The 18683-nt window shown below is 46.0% G+C and overlaps 2 protein-coding genes across 3 annotated transcripts in view; one reads left to right on the top strand and one right to left on the bottom strand.

Moving 5' to 3' along the window:
* C5PH6orf52 (chromosome 5p C6orf52 homolog) overlaps positions 1-13461 on the bottom strand; it is a 569473-nt gene extending 556012 nt beyond the window's left edge. Inside the window, exon 1 of one of the 2 annotated variants that reach the window (XM_069613440.1) lies at positions 13276-13461. In XM_069613440.1, the coding sequence (XP_069469541.1) occupies positions 13276-13299 (24 nt within the window). In that variant the 5' untranslated portion in view covers positions 13300-13461. The remainder of the gene's footprint in view (positions 1-13275) is intronic. The other variant, XM_069613441.1, reaches the window with a different exon arrangement.
* A 740-nt stretch (positions 13462-14201) lies between these two features.
* The window catches only part of PAK1IP1 (PAK1 interacting protein 1), a 322418-nt gene continuing 317936 nt past the window's right edge, over positions 14202-18683 (top strand). Inside the window, exon 1 of the mRNA XM_069613439.1 lies at positions 14202-14443. Within this exon, the coding sequence (XP_069469540.1) occupies positions 14363-14443 (81 nt within the window). The 5' untranslated portion in view covers positions 14202-14362. The remainder of the gene's footprint in view (positions 14444-18683) is intronic.

Genomic DNA, 18683 nt, shown 5'->3' with positions numbered 1-18683 from the left:
TTTCATTTTGTCCATTTATATATGAACCACTATGCTTTGTGTCAAATATTTATAATAGATGGTCCCAAATGCAAAAAGTTAAATTCACAAAGGTGTGTTTGTTTGGCATCAGTTGGCCTGGAAAGCCAAAAGTAGCTCCAGGTAACTGTTGGGTGTCAAGCTAACCAGGCCGTTCCCGGCTACAAGCAGGAGCTAAATAGCTTCAAGCTCCTATCAATTTCGAACCCTGCTCTATTAGACTATTTACCAATCTAGACAGGGAACAACAAAGCAGCCATGTTGGGGATATAAGAAGCTGATAATATCAATACCATTGAAGATTATACAACATTCTAAATAGCCGTTTTGTCCACTCTTCCTCTCTCGCCACAGGGATATCATAATACACATGAAGAAATCGTTTCAATATATGGCTCTCAACAGAATTGAATGTACAAGAAGTCTTGATCTAAATTAGCCCTTATGACGACCCCATAGGTCGAAAAACACGCATCGGCAAAACAGTTGTTAAAATAGTGCCCATCTGCCCATGAAATTAAGTGCCACAAATTGCTGATGTAATAATGGTTTATATTTTTTGTTAAATAGACAAAATGGGTGTCTAAACAGTTGTTTGCTTACACGTTTATATTTTTTATTTTTGCCCAACATTGGTACCACAGTCATAAAACAGTGATCATTTGCTGACCGAATCAAATGGTATAAATTATTGATGGGGATGCAAATGTTGTATGTCATTAAGCAAGCAGGTAAACATCGATTGCGCATATGACAGTTTACAGATAGATATTATCAATTAATCTCAGCACTGCCCACAGGCAAACAACTTAGCAGTATTTATCATTTGTATCACTTCTCTAACGCATAGTGTTGAGCGCGGTAAAGGAGAAAATCACATTTACCAATCTACTCTGCATCCTTTTTCTTGTTTCCCAAGCATATTGTCCCACTGATTATAAGCTGGACATTAGTTTATTCTAAACCTCAGTAACAAGAATCTGAAATATATTTGTAGATCATAAAAAATACTATAAAGTCATAACTTTTGATTGTGTTGTTTATTTATCTTTGCCAAGAAAAGTTATGAATTCAGCCCTCTACCAATAAGCTAGACTTAGTAATTCTAAGAAGCCTTTGTCCCCGTCTATGAAGAACTACTGGTATTATCAACAGACTACAAATGGCACAAAACAGCGCCCTCAGCATCCCGAGGAGAGAGAACATCACAGGCAAGGAAAGACGCCGACTGGCTCCAATCAAGGAACGCATTACATTTAAGGCCCTCACCATCACCCACAGATGCATTGCCCAGACTGCCCCGGCATACCTAGCAGAAAGAATTCACCAAGCTCCGGCGCACAGACCAAAACGTGACCAATACGCTCACCTGCTCTCCGCCCCAGCCTTCAACACAGCCAAAGCTGGCGGCACAAGCTTTGAAGTCTTAGCACCAAAAGCTTGGAATGCGCTCCCAAGCAAGTTAAGAAATGAACAATCCCTCACAACCTTCAGGAAGGTGCTAAATACTAATCTCTTCAACTAGACTATTGCCAAATGTACTGCCTTCAATACTGTTTCTATGTAACCTTGGAACGCTGTCGGGGGGTGTGGCTACGGGAGCCATATGAGCAGTCGAGCTCAAAGAGAGCTCCCGTGATCCGGCGTCCGATCCTCTAAAAATAAGCCTCCAATTTGGACCAAAGAGCTTTGGGCAAGTTGGGCATCGCCTCTGAGCCGAAAGTCACCTGTATTTATGTGCCTAAATATTAGCACCGAAGCCCTGGAACTTCGTATACTTGCGGTGGAATAGCAAGAGCTAACACCCTGCAAATTTCGAGCCAGAGCCTCAGACGAGGACCGTCCCGTGAGCTCTGCTGGGTTGGTGCACCGAGGGGCCAAGACCCCCCAAAATGGCGGCCTAGGGGAGCTAACAAAGGCTCCGGCGGCCAGCACTGAAAAGGCGATGGTACTGCGGCGGTGAGGACGGTGGCGCCCGGCGACGCACCGTAGCCCTGGGACACCCGCTGGAGCAGAGTTGTTCGGAGCCCGGTGTTCGGAGGGCGAGAAAGCCTTCAGCAAATCCCATTCCGTGGCATCTGAGAGGACGGGGGGTGAGGACGCACCCGCCTCCAGCAACTCAGTGACTGGGAAATTGGCCGCGCCGGGCACGAGAGGACCAGCTTGACACTCGCATCCCCGGGAGCCTGCCCGCGGAGCGGTCACCAGCTTTGGAACACCTGAGGTCCCCTGTGCCCCTGAGAGACGGAGTGCGCTGCGGGCAGGGAGGCGGAGGCGGCCTGGCCTCCCACTCTCATTCTGAAGCCGCAGATAGCTTCGGTGCGAAAAGTGCCGACGGAGTCACAACCCAGCAATTTTTGCAACGCGGGCTCTGCACGGCCCGGATGGTTGCATCCAGGGCACACGCACGGCACACGCACGGCACATGGCCCCAGTTTTAATAACGTGCTTTGTGCCACCCCAGGATGTTTGACAACGGGCGAGGCGCTGTGCTCAAAAGGAGGGCATTGATAGAGGTGGCATTGGGCCCTGCTTGATTCAGGAGATCGGATACCCCTGTACTGGTGGATGACAGGAGACCTCCCCCTGCCAGCGTACGCCAACAAATCACCTGGTGGATGGTCACAGTATGCTCTACGGGCAATATTGGAACTTGGGGGCATCTGTGAAGCGGCCTGCCAGTAAGGCAGATCTAATGTGAAGCTCCGCATAACACCACAGCTGGGAGGTGAGGACGAAAACTGGGAGACCTGTGGGATACACAGAGGTAGTACACACGCCCGGGGTGCCACATAAAGACCGGGAAGCGCGCCTGTTTAACCAAATCGAATTGAGCCAAAGGTCGGGTAAGTGGAAGGAATAACCCCTCATGAACACGTGGGAGGACACAACCCACTCCAGGAGTGGAATACGCAGTCTGAGTATACCCCTGAGGCACATGGCTGGGCCCTGACACTTCGGGTGTTCTAGGTCGCCCGAGCTGAGGGCCACATGTGGTGGGGTCAGCCCATACGCTCCCGACGCATCACGGTGTCCAGCAAACCTGTGAGACCAAAGGGCAAGCAACCCACACTTGATGAATATGCTAAAACGCCACCGGGCGTTGAAGGAGCCAGGAGGAAAGACAGGCTATGGGCAATCAGGAGGTACTGGCGGCAATTGCAGGTCTGAAAGTGGCCTGGGAAACTAAACTGGGACTGGCCATGAACGAACTGAAAGTGGCACTTAAGCTCAGAATTAGGGGCAGTACAGGAGGAGGTAAATCTTCTCCGGCAAGATGTAAGGTCACTAGCTGAACGCACGGGTGACCTGGAAAAAGAGGTGGCCCTGAACACGGCGGACTGTTCAGCCCATAAATTGGAACTCCATGCCCTAGTGCAATGAGTGGGCAATCTGGAGAGTCGGGAGGAGGAGGCAGAGGGAAGCGCCCGAAGAAACAACATTTGTATTGTGGGATTGCCGGAAGGTGCTGAGGGAACTAACCCCACGGAATTCATTGAGTCAATGTTGTTGCAGGAGATATCTGGAGGAGTGCTGTCCCAAGGGTTCGCTGTGGAGAGGGCGCATAGGGCCCTGCTGAGAAGGCCACCGCCGGGAAACCCTCCTAGGCCGATGATAGCTAAGATTCTGAATTACCGTGACTGGGAAAAATCCTCGAACACTTTCGGAAGGGTGGTACAATACAAAGAGGGGCGGCTAACATAACGACATACCCGGATTATACCTTGCAGGTGCAGCGCCGTCGCATGAACTTTGGGTCCGTGAAAAGAAGGCTGTGGGAGGAGGGCCATAAGTACATGTTGATCTCCCCAGCAAAATTGAAGGTGTTCTACAAGAGCAGAAGCTTGTTTTTTGAAACCCTGGAGAACGCCATGGGATGGTTGGATGCGCAGGGTTGCCCCCAAGAACCGGTATCCATACAGAAGAAGGCGGAGATAAGAAAAAGGTGTCGAGGGCACCTAGGGTGCCGCAGCCTAGGACAATGGGGCTTGAATATAGCATAGGATATAATATGTGGGGGAGTGTTTCTAGGGCTATAGATATAAGCACGATCCGTTTGCTCTAGAAACTTTGGTAACAATATGGGAGCTTTTTCGGAGCCGGCCCTCACATCCCCATTACGAGAAGGTTAGTTAGGCCACCGATAGTCCGGTGACACCCTGCTGGGTTCCTGGCCTAGGCGCTCCAAGGCAGGACCAACCAACCAAACGCAGGGGAGCCTGAGATCCAGGGATGGAGATGGGCATTTGTTGTGGTTGGGGCTAGGTGGAGAGGGGGGGAGGGGAGGGCTTGTGTGCAGTGGGTTGTAGAAAAGGGGAGGGGGGTTGGTGGGGAGCAGGAGCAGAATGAGCCGAACTTTGTGTCATGAGGGGTGGAGAGGGAAACTGGGAGAGGAGATGGGACATCAGATAAATGGCGTTGGGTAGCCTCAGAGTGGTGACCTGGAATATGAGGGGCCTCAATAGTTATCTTAAGCGCAATAAAGTAATGATGTATTTAAGAAGGATGAAGATTGATATAGCACTATTAAAGGAAACCCACCTCACTAGGGAGAAACTGGAGGTGGTCAAAAAGAAATGGAGGGGGAGCCTCACAGAAGCCACATATTCAGCTTACGCTAGGGGAGTTATCTTATGGGTGGCACCACATGTACTGTTCCACCTGACTCGGTCGACGGTAGACCCGGAAGGTAGATTGGTGGTAGCGCGGGGGATGCTGGAAAACCGGGAAGTGAGCATTATAAATGTATACGCCCCTAATCAAGATACAGCGGCTTACTTTAGGACTCTATAGCAAAATCAGCCCCCTGGTGGGGGACGTGATCCTACGGGGAGGGGACTTCAACTGCACTTTGAAACCTAAGATGGACAGATCAGACAGCAAGTTAGACAAACCCACCCCGGCTGCTAAGGCGTTACAGGCCCTGTTGACAGACTTTCAGCTTGAAGATGTCTGAGGCGGCTGCACCCAGCAGACAGGCAGTACTCGCACTACGCGGCAACACGTGACTTGCACACGAGGCTGGATTATGTGTTTAACGCTGCTGAGATAGTGGGAGAAATGGTGGGTGCGGAATACAAGGCTAGGGTGCTCTTGGACCATTCCCCCCTGGTCCTGGAGTGGCGACACCAACCCCCTAGAGCGCGGATCCCAACATGGAGGCTTAGAGCGGAGGCCTTGCAGGATTCCGGGAGGACCTGAGGGACGCGAATACTGAGTACTTTGACATCAACACTGGTAGCGTGCAATCGGTGGGGACAGTATGGGAGGCATTCAAGGTGGTAGTGCGGGGTGTAGCCCTATCAAAATCCAGAGGTCTCCAAGGAGGTATAGCACAGAAGTTACAAGAAACGGAAAGAGAACTAGAAGCCATGATGCGTAAGGGGGGTGCCTCTCGGGAGGATGGGGAGAGGATGAGACTGCTGCAACAAACCAGTAGTGAGCTCTGGGATAGATTATGTAAGTTGAACTACAAGAAATACGTGGAAAGGCAGCATGCGGGAGGAGACAAGCCGGGCAGGTTGCTGGCCTGGTTATACAAAAACAAGACGCCACGACCTGTGATTGACTCCCCAGTGAATTCTATAAAACGTATAGACAAGAGCTGCTCCCGCCGCTACTGGCCATGCTTAATGAGGCTTATGAACGTGGGGGCTGCCAGAATCCCTACGGAAGCGGTTATCATACCCACTCTTAAAGCCAGGCAAGCCGGGCACAGATTGTGGGTCATATAGGCCCCCATCGATGCTCAATCAGGACAGTAAAATCCTTACAGCTGTGCTGGCTAACAGGCTTAAGCGAGTCATCGGCAGACTGATACACCCAGACCATACATGCTATGTTCCTGGTAGGAATATAACTGACAATCATAGGAGATTACATCACATTACTGACCAAACAGAGAAAGACTCCGGCGAACTTGCAGTGGTCTCGTTGGATGCGGTCAAGGCCTTTGATTCAGTGAAGTGGCCATGGTTGCTGGCGACCTTGAAAGAATATGGGATGGGGCAGGGGTATCTGAGATGGGTCAAGATGTTATACAGCTCCCCAATTGCGAGGGTTAAAACGGGCGCTATGATATCAGATAAATGGCAACTCAGCAGAGGCACTAGACAGGGATGCCCTTGGTCGCCCATGCTATATATCCTAGCGTTAGAGCCACTGGCAGTGTGCCTTAGACAATAATATAGTGAGATTGGGATCTGTACCGCAGGAGGTACACACCTTATATCACTGTTCGCAGATGACATGCTTTTGTATCTGCGCTTCCCGGGAGGAGAACCTTCAATATGTTTTGGAGGTGATGGAACGTTACGCTACCCTCTCGGGCATAGCAGTGAATCCCAGAAAGTCCAGTGTGTTCCCTCTGGGGAGGTATAAAGGCACTCCATTGAGAAACCTGCCCGTTTTGCCAATACCATGGCGAACCGAGATGTTTTGATACCTTGGTATCGATACATACCACACGGCGGGGGCAGAACATAAGTGCAATACGGAAAAGGCAGTTGTAGGTATTAAAAACAGCATGGGATTTTGGTCTAGATTGCCCCTGGCTATGATGGGGAGAGCGGCTTTGCTTAAAATGGTATTCCTGCCCAGGCTGATACACTTTTTTGTAAACATCCCATTTGTGATCCCCAAATGCTTCTTTGTCAAACTTCATAGCTTGTGCAGGGGTTTCATTTGTCACAGTTTCAGAAATAGGGTGGCCCTCTGGAAATTGCAAAACTTGTGTGATGGGGGGGCATAAACCTGCCGAACTTTGAATTATATAACATGGCAGGACAACTGCAATATGGGGTGAGGTGGTTGTCTGAGGAGGAAACGGCCGAAGCTATGCTGCTGCAAAGGGATCCCGCTCTCTACTTCCTCAGAGAGACAGTGTGGTTGCCAAAATCTAAGGTATCAGGAATGGCGAGATTGTTGGTAGTAGTAGTAGTTTATTATTTATAGGGCGCGCCATACCCTGGGGCATCAGGGCGCACAGGACAAGAAAATGCTCGGCTTAGTTACGAGTACATAGTAAGTGGTAACAGTACAAGGTATCATACAATAGTACAGGGTATCATACAATATACAGTATATAGTAGGCATATATATACGCGGCCGGAGCTAGGTCCAGAGTCAGCGCAGTTTTACAGGTGTGGGTACACTATCAGGAGTATACAATAATATCTACAGTAGTAATATACATACAATATATAGTGTACAATAATATATACAGTAGTAATATACAGGTATCAGGAACATTCTAGTGCAAAAGGGAGTTGATTTAGATAGTCTGGTATAGGGGTGCCAGTGGAGCTTCAGTTAGTATATCAATGGAAACAGTCAGGACAGGGAGGTTAGTTAGTCGTCATTTACTCTCAGCCAATTGATCAAGTTCTGCCTGAATTTCGCAAAGGGCTGGGGTTCTCTGATGCCAAGGGGAAGTGAGTTCCACAGCTGCGCTGCCTTGACTGGGAAGCTCTGTCCTCCTATAGTCGCAAGTTTAAAACGCGGGACTTGTAGGCAGTTAGCATTTGCTGTTCTTGTGGGTCTGGTCGAGGTTCTAGGGTGTAGCCTATCCTTGAGATATGGTGGTGCTTTGTTATTGAGGCACTTGTGGGTGAGGGAGGCAATTTTAAGTTGAATTTTGTCCTGTGTGGATAGCCATTTATGTTCTCTTCTTACCGAGGATATGTGCTCCTTTCTACTAATGTTGAGAGCTGCTCTCAGGGCATTGTTCTGGAGGACCTGGATTTTATGAATAATCTGTTTATTAGCCCCAATGTATAGTCCATTACAATAATCCAATTTGGAGAGTATGAGGGCTCTGGCAAGCGTGATGCAGCTGTCTGTAGAAAGGAATTGTTTGCTCGCTCTGATTAGTTTGCATGTGTATGCGGTAGCTGAGGCTAGGGAGTTAACTTGTTTAGCAAAGTTCAGGGTGACATCTAGGTAGAAGCCTAGGGTCTTCACTTCCTTCGCTGCTTTTATGTTGTTCCCATCGATGATGAAATTGGCATAATCCGGGCTGAGTTTGGTTATGTATGTTTGGGTGCCTAGGATAATGAGTTCAGTTTTGTCATCGTTCAGGCATAAGCCGTGTGTGGCCATCCATGCCTGAACGATGCTGTAGATTTTATTCACTAAAGCCAGATCCCCGACGTAGTCACCTGAAAGCGGGAGGAGGATCTGGGTATCGTCTGCGTAATTGGTGTAGGCAATACCCAGATGATCCATTTCGTCAAAAAGTGGCTTTGTGAATACATTATAGAGGGTGGGAGACACACAGGATCCCTGAGGTACCCCACATGTTATGGGGATCGGGTCTGCTGAGGCTGAGGGAGAGAAGACTCTCATAGTTCTGTTACTCAAGAAACACTTGATCCATATTATGGCCTCTTTGGAGAAGTGGGCTGCAGAATCTAGGTGACTGCATAATACTGTGTGGTCGACTAAATCAAAGGCCGCTGAGAGGTCTAGCAATAGGAGAAGGGCTGCTTGGCCATTGTCTCTACATTGATCTATTTGGGCCTTGAGATCGATTAGGGCTGTCTCAGTCCCATGCTGTGGGCGGAATCCGGATTGTCGTGTTCCAAGTAAAAGGTTGGATTCAAGGAAGTTTTGTATTTGCATGTATGCCACTTTGTCTAAGATTTTTAGAAGAAAGGGCACGGTCGTGATAGGCCTAAAGTTAGTAGGGATGGCCGGGTCAAGGGTTTGCTTCTTTAGGAGTGGCAGTACCCAGGACTCTTTTAGGTTATTCGGTACAGTGCCTGTGGTAAAGGATGAGTTGATGAGTTTGGTTATGAATGGCGATAATTCTCTCGCAGCATCCTTGATTAATTGGGCAGGGCATTGATCACCTTTACAGTTGGATGGTTTTAGTCCCAAGATAACTTTTTCTACCTCAATGGTCGATACCTTAGCGAAGCAGAAACGTAGTTCTTGTTTAGGTTTTGGATGTGGAACTGTAGTCTGTGGGATGTGAGGTGTAAGAGAAGCTTTTTTGAGGGCAATTTTAGTTTGTAGATTGGCTACTTTGTTGGTGAGGGCCGACTGTATGCTGGAGCACCAATTTTTATCCTTGGTACAGTTTTCTTGGGGGGGCAATAGGAGTTTCCAGTTCTTTAAGGATGTTGAACAGTTCTCTGACACTAGATTTAGATTGTGATATTCTGGTATTGTACGTTTCCTTTTTGGCTAGTAAGATGTCTTTCTTATATTGGGAGGATGCCTTGGCTAGGTTGAGTTTGTTTTCAGCTGAGGGAGAGAGTCTCCAGGTAGTTTCAAGGTTTCTTTTGATTAGTCTGAGCTTTTTTAGGTGAGGAGTGAACCATGAGTTGAGATGTTTCTTAGGTTTACTATTACGAAGCTTGAGCGGAGCTATGTGGTCGAGGGCTGTGTTGATAGTTTCGTTAAATTGTTCAACTAACACATTTGGATCCGTATTCGCTGGGAGCGAGTTCAGACGTGGTAGAATGATGGGCAGCAATTTTTCCGCCGTCATAAGTTTTTTGTTCCTCGTGGGCATGGGAGGGGCAAGTGGCGACTGAGCCGTGGCCGCGTTCGTGGCTACTGTGAATAGTAATAGATGGTGGTCAGTCCAGATCTGGGGTATAGTTTCTGTGATGATTACTCCACAGTTATGTTCCGCTATCCAGTCTAGGATGCGGCCTTTGTCATGAGTAGGAAGGTTAACTTTCTGGGAGAAACCCAGTTCTTCAAGGACCAGAGCTGTGGCTGTGGATTGGATATCCTTAGCGTCATTATAGCCTAGGTTGAAGTCCCCTAGCACTATTGTTTGGGAGGTGCTTTTTAGATTATTGGATATGGTTGTAGATAGGTCCTCAGCGAAGGTTCCAGTAGGACCTGGAGGTCTATAGATAAGGATGAGGTTGGTGGGAGGTGTGGCGCAAGGCATGGCGGAATGTGGGAGACCTAGCCCCATTTTCCCCGCAGGTGCTGTTAGTGGCATTGTGCGGGGAAGACCCCCAACTGATAAAAGGGGTCTGCAGATGCTGGGAACCGGTGGGTCTGGCTGCCCTTGGCGATATATGGCAAGAGGGGGTGGTATTGGACTTTCAGAGATTAATGAGGATACTGGGTGCATAAGGGCCAACACATTACTTATTGTAGAATAATTAAACTAGTGACAGAAAGATGGCCTGAGGCAGTGCTTGCGGAACAACCTGATGCCACGATAGAGACATTGTACGAGGTCTCCGAGGGTGGGCACGAAATATCTTGTATATGTGAGTTATTGAGTACCAGGACGGGGAGGGAATTGCTCCAACTGAGGCGAGACTGGGAGGAGGAGGTGGGTGAACCCATGACGGATGGACAATAGGATAGAGCCCAAAGGTATCATAAGAAGGTGTCCCGAAACGCAAGACTTCAGCAGATCCAACTAGATGTCACTCAGAGCATATCTGACCCCCGGTAAAATAGCCAGGTTTGGCGGCCCGGCGCTACAGAAATGCCCCAGGTGCGGGGAGGTAGAGGCTGGGTTGCTGCATATGTTTTGGGCTTGCCCGGAGGAGGGTAGGTTCTGGACAGAATTGAAAACACGATTAGCAGACAGAGGGGTTATGCTGGATGTGGAGTCGGCTTGGGCATGTATGCTTGGGGGTTTCACTAGACCACGTACCCTGAGGCACATCAGTAAAATGAAGGACCTGGCCTACATCTTGGCCAAACAGAGAATTTCAATGTGCTGGAAAGTGGCCCATTGGCCCAGAATTGAGATGTGGTAGGCAGACCTTTTGAAGTGGGTGGCAGAAACAGCTGCCTGGTATGAAGCAGTCTCCAGGGGAGGGGGAGGAAGAGGTGGGTCCCCTAATTGCATGGAGACAACTGGTGGCCTCGATGGTGGGTCCCTCCCAGGCCGACCACAGCAACGATGACATGGAATAGATGATGATACTAGACACGCCTGACGGTGTGCAGGTGAGAACATGGATACAGTGGCTCAAGTTAGTAGGGGGGGAGGGGGGAGGACCGCAGAGTGCATTCTGCAATGTAATGTTTGAAGCTTAATCACGAACGTCCTAATTGTTTGTAAAGTTTGGAGAAAAAAAACCTTGGAACGCTGTCGTGTTTTTACCTGTACCACTGCCTATGAATTATCTGTACCATGTCATAAGTGAATATCCTGTACCAGCGCCACAATGCTCTTGGGCCGCTGGGATCTTTATAAATCCAAATAAATAAATTACATTTTGACAGGAATTCTGTATTAACAAAAGTGGTGAAAAAGCAGCACACTCACGGGCAGAGTTTGAAGGTGACAGTGACCAGTGTTGGATGACGTGGTAACGGTACTGGTAGTTGAATGACTGGAGCACTATGAGATATAAGCTTAGAGGAGACAGGGGTAGCGCAGCATACTAGAGTGGGTGTGCAATGGATGGGGGTTTTAAGCAAACCTGGGTGGTGATGCCAAGAGGTGGGGCATGCATGAGATGGTTTAGGAAAGAAGGGCACAGGTTATCCTTACGCACTGGAGGCACCAACAACTGGCTTGGGAGGGTTGAAGGCCCACAAAATGTTGTAGAAAGTACATGTGGTAAACCAGAGAGGCGCCAACACACGATGCCCTGAGCCTGCTCTCCCATCATCCATCATGCTGGCAACAAGCAAAGTGTCCTTTCAAATAGTATTTTCTTAAGTAGTGATTCTGCAATACAGGGCTGCAGCAGGCACCGCAATCAGTGACGAATTTAGTGCATAAGGTTCCCGATCCGCTGGCCAGATTTCATTACATATTTAGGTTTGATTGTTAGTACTGGGATGGTTGATATGGATACCAGAGACCTACAGTGGCTCTTTAATCTGTGCATCCTTCAAACTAAGCTGTAAACCTGTGTCAAACAATGACCAAAAGATGATGACAATTACACCTTCTCATTTGCTGTGTCATTTCTTAAAACTAGACTATAGGGCAGCTCAAAGCAATCTCAAGGAGTAGAATAGCAGTTGTGGGGATATACATTTTAAATATAAAAGCCAATCCTTACTTGTAGGCTTACTCGTTATTGCATTCTGGTACGTGTAAACCTGCATTGACAATGTGAACAAATCTGCAAGTGTTGTACTAGAACGCAATATAATGTGGTGAAAAAGCAAGAACTGCAGTCCATAATTGAGCCTTACTGGAATTACTAGCTTTGATGGGCTTTTGAATGTATGTAACCAGCAGTTGTTATACTACTTCACATGAAGTTTACTGCTATGCGATAAAACATTTACAATAAAACGGTGAAGGGTTTGGGTGTCTGGAGATATGCAGAGTTCTGTGTGCAACTTGCAAGACTATGTTTGAATCATGGCAGAGCTGTAACTGACAACCAGGCCATAACATGAGTAAGACAGTTTAGGTAATTTGTATCATCTGTTACTTACAACGTTGTGATACAGCAGAGCTGTGATCATTATTGAACAGAATTGTGTGATATGAAGGTGTTTCTGCCATATGGTGGTAATACGTTGAAACATAAGGCTGAACCTGGCATACGAAGTTGTTGCATACATTAAATGTGTGGGTATTTTAAGAGGAATGCGTGCTGGTGAGTGGGATTGTGTAACATTAGAAAACGTGTTTACTTAATGAAATCGATACGCTGATGTTTGTGCACACTCCAAATCGGAATTGGGTGATCACACTAGGAACGCCCCCTTTAAGGAGTTGTTATTGGGCTAATACCCCCTCCCCCCATGCAAGAGAGCAAAGAGTTTCAAAGGGAGACGCACAACATAAGGGGGGATGCATCATACGGGTGGTCATGGAATATAGTGGGATGGGCTGCAGGTAGGAAAGGGGTCACACCAGTGATATGCGACACAGCAGGCAGAGGGCACAGCACAGAAAGCAAAAGTTGATTATAGCAGGTGGGAAGGGGCTAAGCAAGGGATGGACACAGCAGTCGGAAACATAAGTGCGAGAGAGTAGGTGCAGCAGGGAGGAGCGGCTGTAGCAGAAAAGCGGTTAAAGGTAGAGGCGCGACATGGGTGTGTATCAAGTAAGGGTTTGAATTTAGAGGTGTAGCAGGGGTGTGACCCGGGGATGCACTGGGAACCAAAAGTTCTTCTTCTGAGATAAATGGGAATTTGCAACAGATGGAGCCAGAGGTGGGACCGAGTGATGTCAAAGGGTCGGCATTAATTGTGGAGCGGCTAGAAGGGGGACAACGTGGGAGGGCGATTGATGGAATATATTAAATGGGGAGCATGGTGGGGGAAATGCTTGGATTTAATTTTAATCTCACTCACATCTCCCATCCACACGCTGGTCATGTTGCCTCTTTCTCCCAAAACGGCAGGCAGCTGGGCACAGGTTTTCCGTCAACAAACACAAATCACTTTATCACAGTGAAAGTAGAGGAGCATGGAAAGGGACGGAGGGCTTCGCCATAGCTTTGATAGCAGAAAGAGGACTAACACATGCAACGGACCGATTTTTTTTTTTACAACATGCACTGCAATGACAAGGTAATCAAACAAGAACGGGATCTATGGTTGAATATGGGATGCATGAACGGATTATGGATATTTAGCGTATTTTAACAACCACGCGTAACGGGACGGTTTGCACGTCAGTTTAAAAAACATATTTGCTGTTGTTTACCAATTAAAATATTTATACTTTTTCTTTATATTGCTTTTGATATTAGGGAATTTGCATTTTTCTACTGTTTTTTTTTGTGTCTGCGTTTTCTTTTTGTGGCTTTGTAGCTTTTCCCAACGAGAATGGATCGAAAGACTACACAAGCCTGACACTAGTGACGACGAGCGGACGTACCCGCGCGGCACAAAACTAAGACGCAAGAATGTACGTGACGTTACTTCAGTGGCATAAAAAGAGGACTAAAACGTGGAGCGTCGCTTGCCGACCCTCTGTTCTCCCATCTACGGCTATGATGTCAATGAGAATTTAGCAATCCTATGTACCAACGATTACCCCAACGAAGGACTCACGCCCAGACGTCACCAAATTAGCAATTGTGCCCATTATAGAGAGTGACATAAATGAATATTAAAATTCCAATGTAGTGTTACTACTATATTACGTCATTTCATAGTATTCACATTTTATATACAATTGTAGAATCTAGCGAATTTGTTTTGGACAATTCTCACGCCATACTTTTCAGTCTGGAAACCTTTTCAAAAGGGATGATCCAGGGCCTGGGTCGAACGGACTGCATGAGAGTACATTAACTGCCTCCCTTCTAAAATGGCCTCTAGGTAAGCACCAGGGAAGCAGGAGACAAGTTTGTCAGGGATCACAGATTCTCACGTGTACGTTTCGGTACACACACACACTGGCTAGACACCTTGTATCTGAAGTTGGCGAGAAATGGAGCGGCGTGTGCAGCTACTGGGTGGTTGCTATGAGCAAATCCTTTTCGGGTTCAGAGTGGAGCAACGCGAGGGGCAGGTATGGAGAGTGACTAATGACTCCATGCAGCGTTTAACTCACAGCTACCCTGTTGGTCCTAGGAGGGAAGATTGTGTTTCCAAGTTATTCGAGAGAGCAAGTTGCAAAGGGAAGAAAGGCGCAGCGAGGTTTTGAAGAATTCATGCATTGGATATTTATGTAGTGCGTAAATAGGATATGTAATTCTTGTCACTAGCTGCACCTTCCAATTAAAAGGTTTTCCACTGGATCCAGATACTGGTGTGAGCATGTTTTGTTTTCTGTGCGGTGAGCTTTCTTCATTGCAATGCAGATCTGGTTGTGAGCATGTCTAATGTTTTCAGTTCATATATTTTTCAGATAAGAATTTCTCCTCCAGTTGTTTCCATTGAACAAATATTCAAACCTAACCGGTGTTCAGGACTTTAAGGTTTTTACTAAAACAATCACATTCTATGTCTCAAAGGAACTCCTGAAACCTGTAGTGTTTAACTTTGTGGTCACCTTCGCCGTTATGTTGTGTATGGCAGGCGTTAGATGAGTTTGCTGCTTGCTTGCGATTTTCCCAAAAGAGCACGTTGGTTTGACAGTGAAATACACGTGTTTGTCTATCCGAAGCCCTGGCTCTCTCATGGGGCGCTCTTATCCATGCTCCTCCCAGCATGCCTGTCAACCTTTTCAAATGAAAAGGGTGGTGACAAATGAAGATTTCACTTTTGCATGTGACATCTCCATTGACACCTGGGAATTGGCGGGTGATGGAACTGCTTCTATGGTGCGTGTCACCTGCCAAAAATAGGTGTTTAGACAGGTATGCACCATGTCTGGTTGTCATACGTCCAGGGGCTTAGCTTAATAGGTTATTCGGAGGGGATGGGTGGGTGGGGGGGGGGTTGACTGTGAAATTTCCCACAAAGCACCGGAGTGTACCCAACTTAAAGAATAGCACTAGGATTTTTTAATTTTTTTTTTTATTACTTGTGTATGTTAAAGGTATTTGTACCGCGCACCGTCACCAACGGAATTGGTCCCCAGGTGCTCTGGTGGATCTGCAAATGATAAGGTGGGATGGGTTAGTAAGGTGAAGAGGGAGTAGGATAGTGAGAGGAGTGGTGTTCTGTTGGCAGCTTCAGCTCGGTATACAAGAAGGAGTCCTTTAAATAAATCGGAATTCATTTCTAAAAATTTCAAAGGTGCAAAGTCGGGGCTTTTAATTATGAAGTAGTTGACTTATGATCAATCTGTGACGTGGGAAATTAATCTTTCACAGAATTTCCGTGAGAGTTCGTTGCCTGGAGGGGGAGCGTCTATGATAGTTCGAGCCTGTCAGCCTGACTTTTGAAGGTGTTGGGGGCCTCAGGGCGTTGATTTTAATGAAGGCTACTTCCAGTACTTTGGCCATAGCGACCGCCCAGCAAGATTTTTCCCCAGATATCAGACGGCACCACCATGTGTCTTCTTCTATCAAGACGGAGTCAGCCCATAGTGGAGCCAAAAAGGCTGTACGTTCTTGAATTAAGAGGGGGGCAGTTTAACAAGAGATGGCGAATCATTCTTAATTGGGATGTCAAATGTTTCTTTATTGCCCAAAGATGTGGCTGCATTTTTGACTCTTGAGGTGTCCCGTCAATAATGACTCCCAAGTATTTAAAATGGCGGACCACTTCGATTCTGACTTTGTTCACTGACCAAGACATGATTATTTTCCGGGGCTGGCAGTTTTTGGAAAAAATCATGATTTTGGTTTTAGCCTGGTTTATTTGGAGCTTGTTTTTGACATATAGTCTATCAGGTTATCCAGCTGACGTTGTAAGCCGATGGGCGTTTGATCGAGCAGAATCATATCATCGGCGTAAAGAAGACGGGAGAGGTCCGAGTTTCCAAACTTTGTAGGGAAGCTGCGAACTAAGGCTTCCAACTCTTTGAAGTCCCCCAAAAAGGCGACGAAGAGCGCAGGAGACAGCGGGCATCCTTGTTTGACTCCTCTATCTGCTTGGATTTCCTTGGAAAGAGCGCCTTGCCTATTCAGCCGGACATTGAGTGTGGTGTTGGTGTGGAGCACTATTATCGGGTTTAGAACTGCGTCTGCGCAGTTCCAGATTTTCAGCTTTCCCCATAATCGCGTTCTGTCGACTTTGTCGAATGCCTGCGAGAGGTCGATGAACGCAGCGTACACTGTCCGGGAGCCCTGTTTTATTTATATAGGATTTTTTAACAGCATTCATTATTTAAATAATTTTTGGGATGTTTCTTGAAATATTTTAGAAGTACAATTAATTGAAATAAATAGCGGGAACATTTAAAAAAACTCAGTGAAATATAATGAAGCAATTCGTATAAAGTGGAAATCGCGTTATAAAGATGGATAAATGCAATAGAACAAGTGGCAAGTCGCAATAATCTATTCGGTGAGTGGAAACAGTAAATTCCACCATTCTTTAATATGTAATCCCGGAGTATTTTTCCAGTGTTTAGTAACCATTTGAAAAGATAGGGTAATAAATGAAATGGGCTTGGGGAATCAATGATTGTAGCATATGGTGTACCAAAAAGATTGATAAAAAATTTCTGTCAAGATAGAGGGGCATGAAATGTGCAAATATTTTACAAATTCTTCCTTGCGTGTTCCCAAAATGATTGAACAAATTTGCATTCAAAGGTCATGTGTTTAAAGGATGCTCCGGGACTTTCACATGACCAGCTGGTATCTGATAAATGAGGATATGTTTTAGATATACTATGGGGGGGGTAAAAAGGGCTCTTGCATCATAAAGAACATGGATTGAGTCAAATTAGCAGCCATGCTTATTCTGAATATTCTACAAACATTTTCCCCAAGGTCTCCACATATGTTGAATTCACCATATGCTTCTAATGCAAATTCAATTTTTAATTTGTATTCAGGAAGTTGTTTGGGTCATAAAACTTATTGATGTTCGAGACCTTGATCGAGGATTGTTTTAGTGAATTAGTGAGGTTGTCCGGGATAGTTTTACATGAACACTCAAGGATCCCTATGGGAATAGCGTTAATTTGATGTGTAATTTGAGATCAGTATTTTACAGATTATATCTATTTTGTAAAGAGTGGAATGGTATAGGTAAACTATCCTAGTATAACTATTGGATATTTATAATGCCTTTGTTAAAACAAGGGAGCCAAAAAAGTATTTTATTAGCAATACTAATATCTTTATTGTACCATATGGGTATGTTAGTGTATTGCGTCAATCCCAGTTAATTTGAGAAAGAAATGCTACGCTTGTTTTAAGTTCGATAGAACACAACATTTTTGATGAGGGGGGCCATCATTGTATTTTAGAAAGTTAGGGATAGTAGATGGTTTAACTAGGTGTGACTCATCGTGGGGGATATGTTATGATGAAAATAATGTCGGAGGAGTGATATGAGCGGAAGTTCAGAAAGGTGACTGTCTTTTGATTTAGGTAGTTTAAGTTTATTTAGAGCGATACAAGGTTTATTATTGCAAAGGAATATTAATAAGATTGAGTCCATTTAAAAAATTTAAAAAAAGTAGTCGGCAAATGTGATAGGCAACATCGACAAAGGATGTTGGAAAAAGGGAGTAAGCATCATCTTAATGGTGTCTATTCGAACTCATTGTGATAGGTGGTCACCACTCTACCTATCTGTAAATTCTGTGAACTTGTCAAGGCACTTCTTTGAGTTAAGACTAATAAGACGCATATAATCCCGATGATTTGTATTCCATTCCAAACTATGGATGTCTGCGTGCGCGCAAAGAATTGAAAGTGGGAGAATTTGCAATTTGATAGTCTCTAATAACTTAAGTGATTTAATTTGGTGTAGTTAAATCTAGAATATATCATCCGCACAGGCCGAGACTTTAAATTGTGAATTACCAATTTGAATGGCATGAGTGTTGGGATTATTACAAATATTTTGAAGCAATGATGAAGTACTAAAATAATAGCGGACATCCTTGGCTAGTTCCACTATATAAGAAAATGGGATTCAAGTGCTATTGATCCCAAATCGGAGCTTGGGGTAAAAATATAAGATTTAACATATGGGATGCATTTAAGGCGAATGCCATGCCAGGTGAGAGATTGAAACATGAATTGCCATTAGACGCAGTCCAATGCTTTTTTAGCATCAAATGACATCAGGATAGCTGGATCAGTGTGGTTTTTAACTCTGTCCATAATGTGGCATAGACGGTGAGAATTGGAAGCAACATGTTTTAATTTTTTGGTGACAGATCCATCTTGGTCATAGTG

Source organism: Ambystoma mexicanum, chromosome 5p, assembly GCF_040938575.1.
Source record: "Ambystoma mexicanum isolate Mex_15411 chromosome 5p, UKY_AmexF1_1, whole genome shotgun sequence".
In the NCBI taxonomy this organism is placed as follows: Eukaryota; Metazoa; Chordata; class Amphibia; order Caudata; family Ambystomatidae; genus Ambystoma; species Ambystoma mexicanum.
Note: the sequence above shows the minus strand (reverse complement) of the source record. Positions and strands in the feature narration are given on the sequence as shown.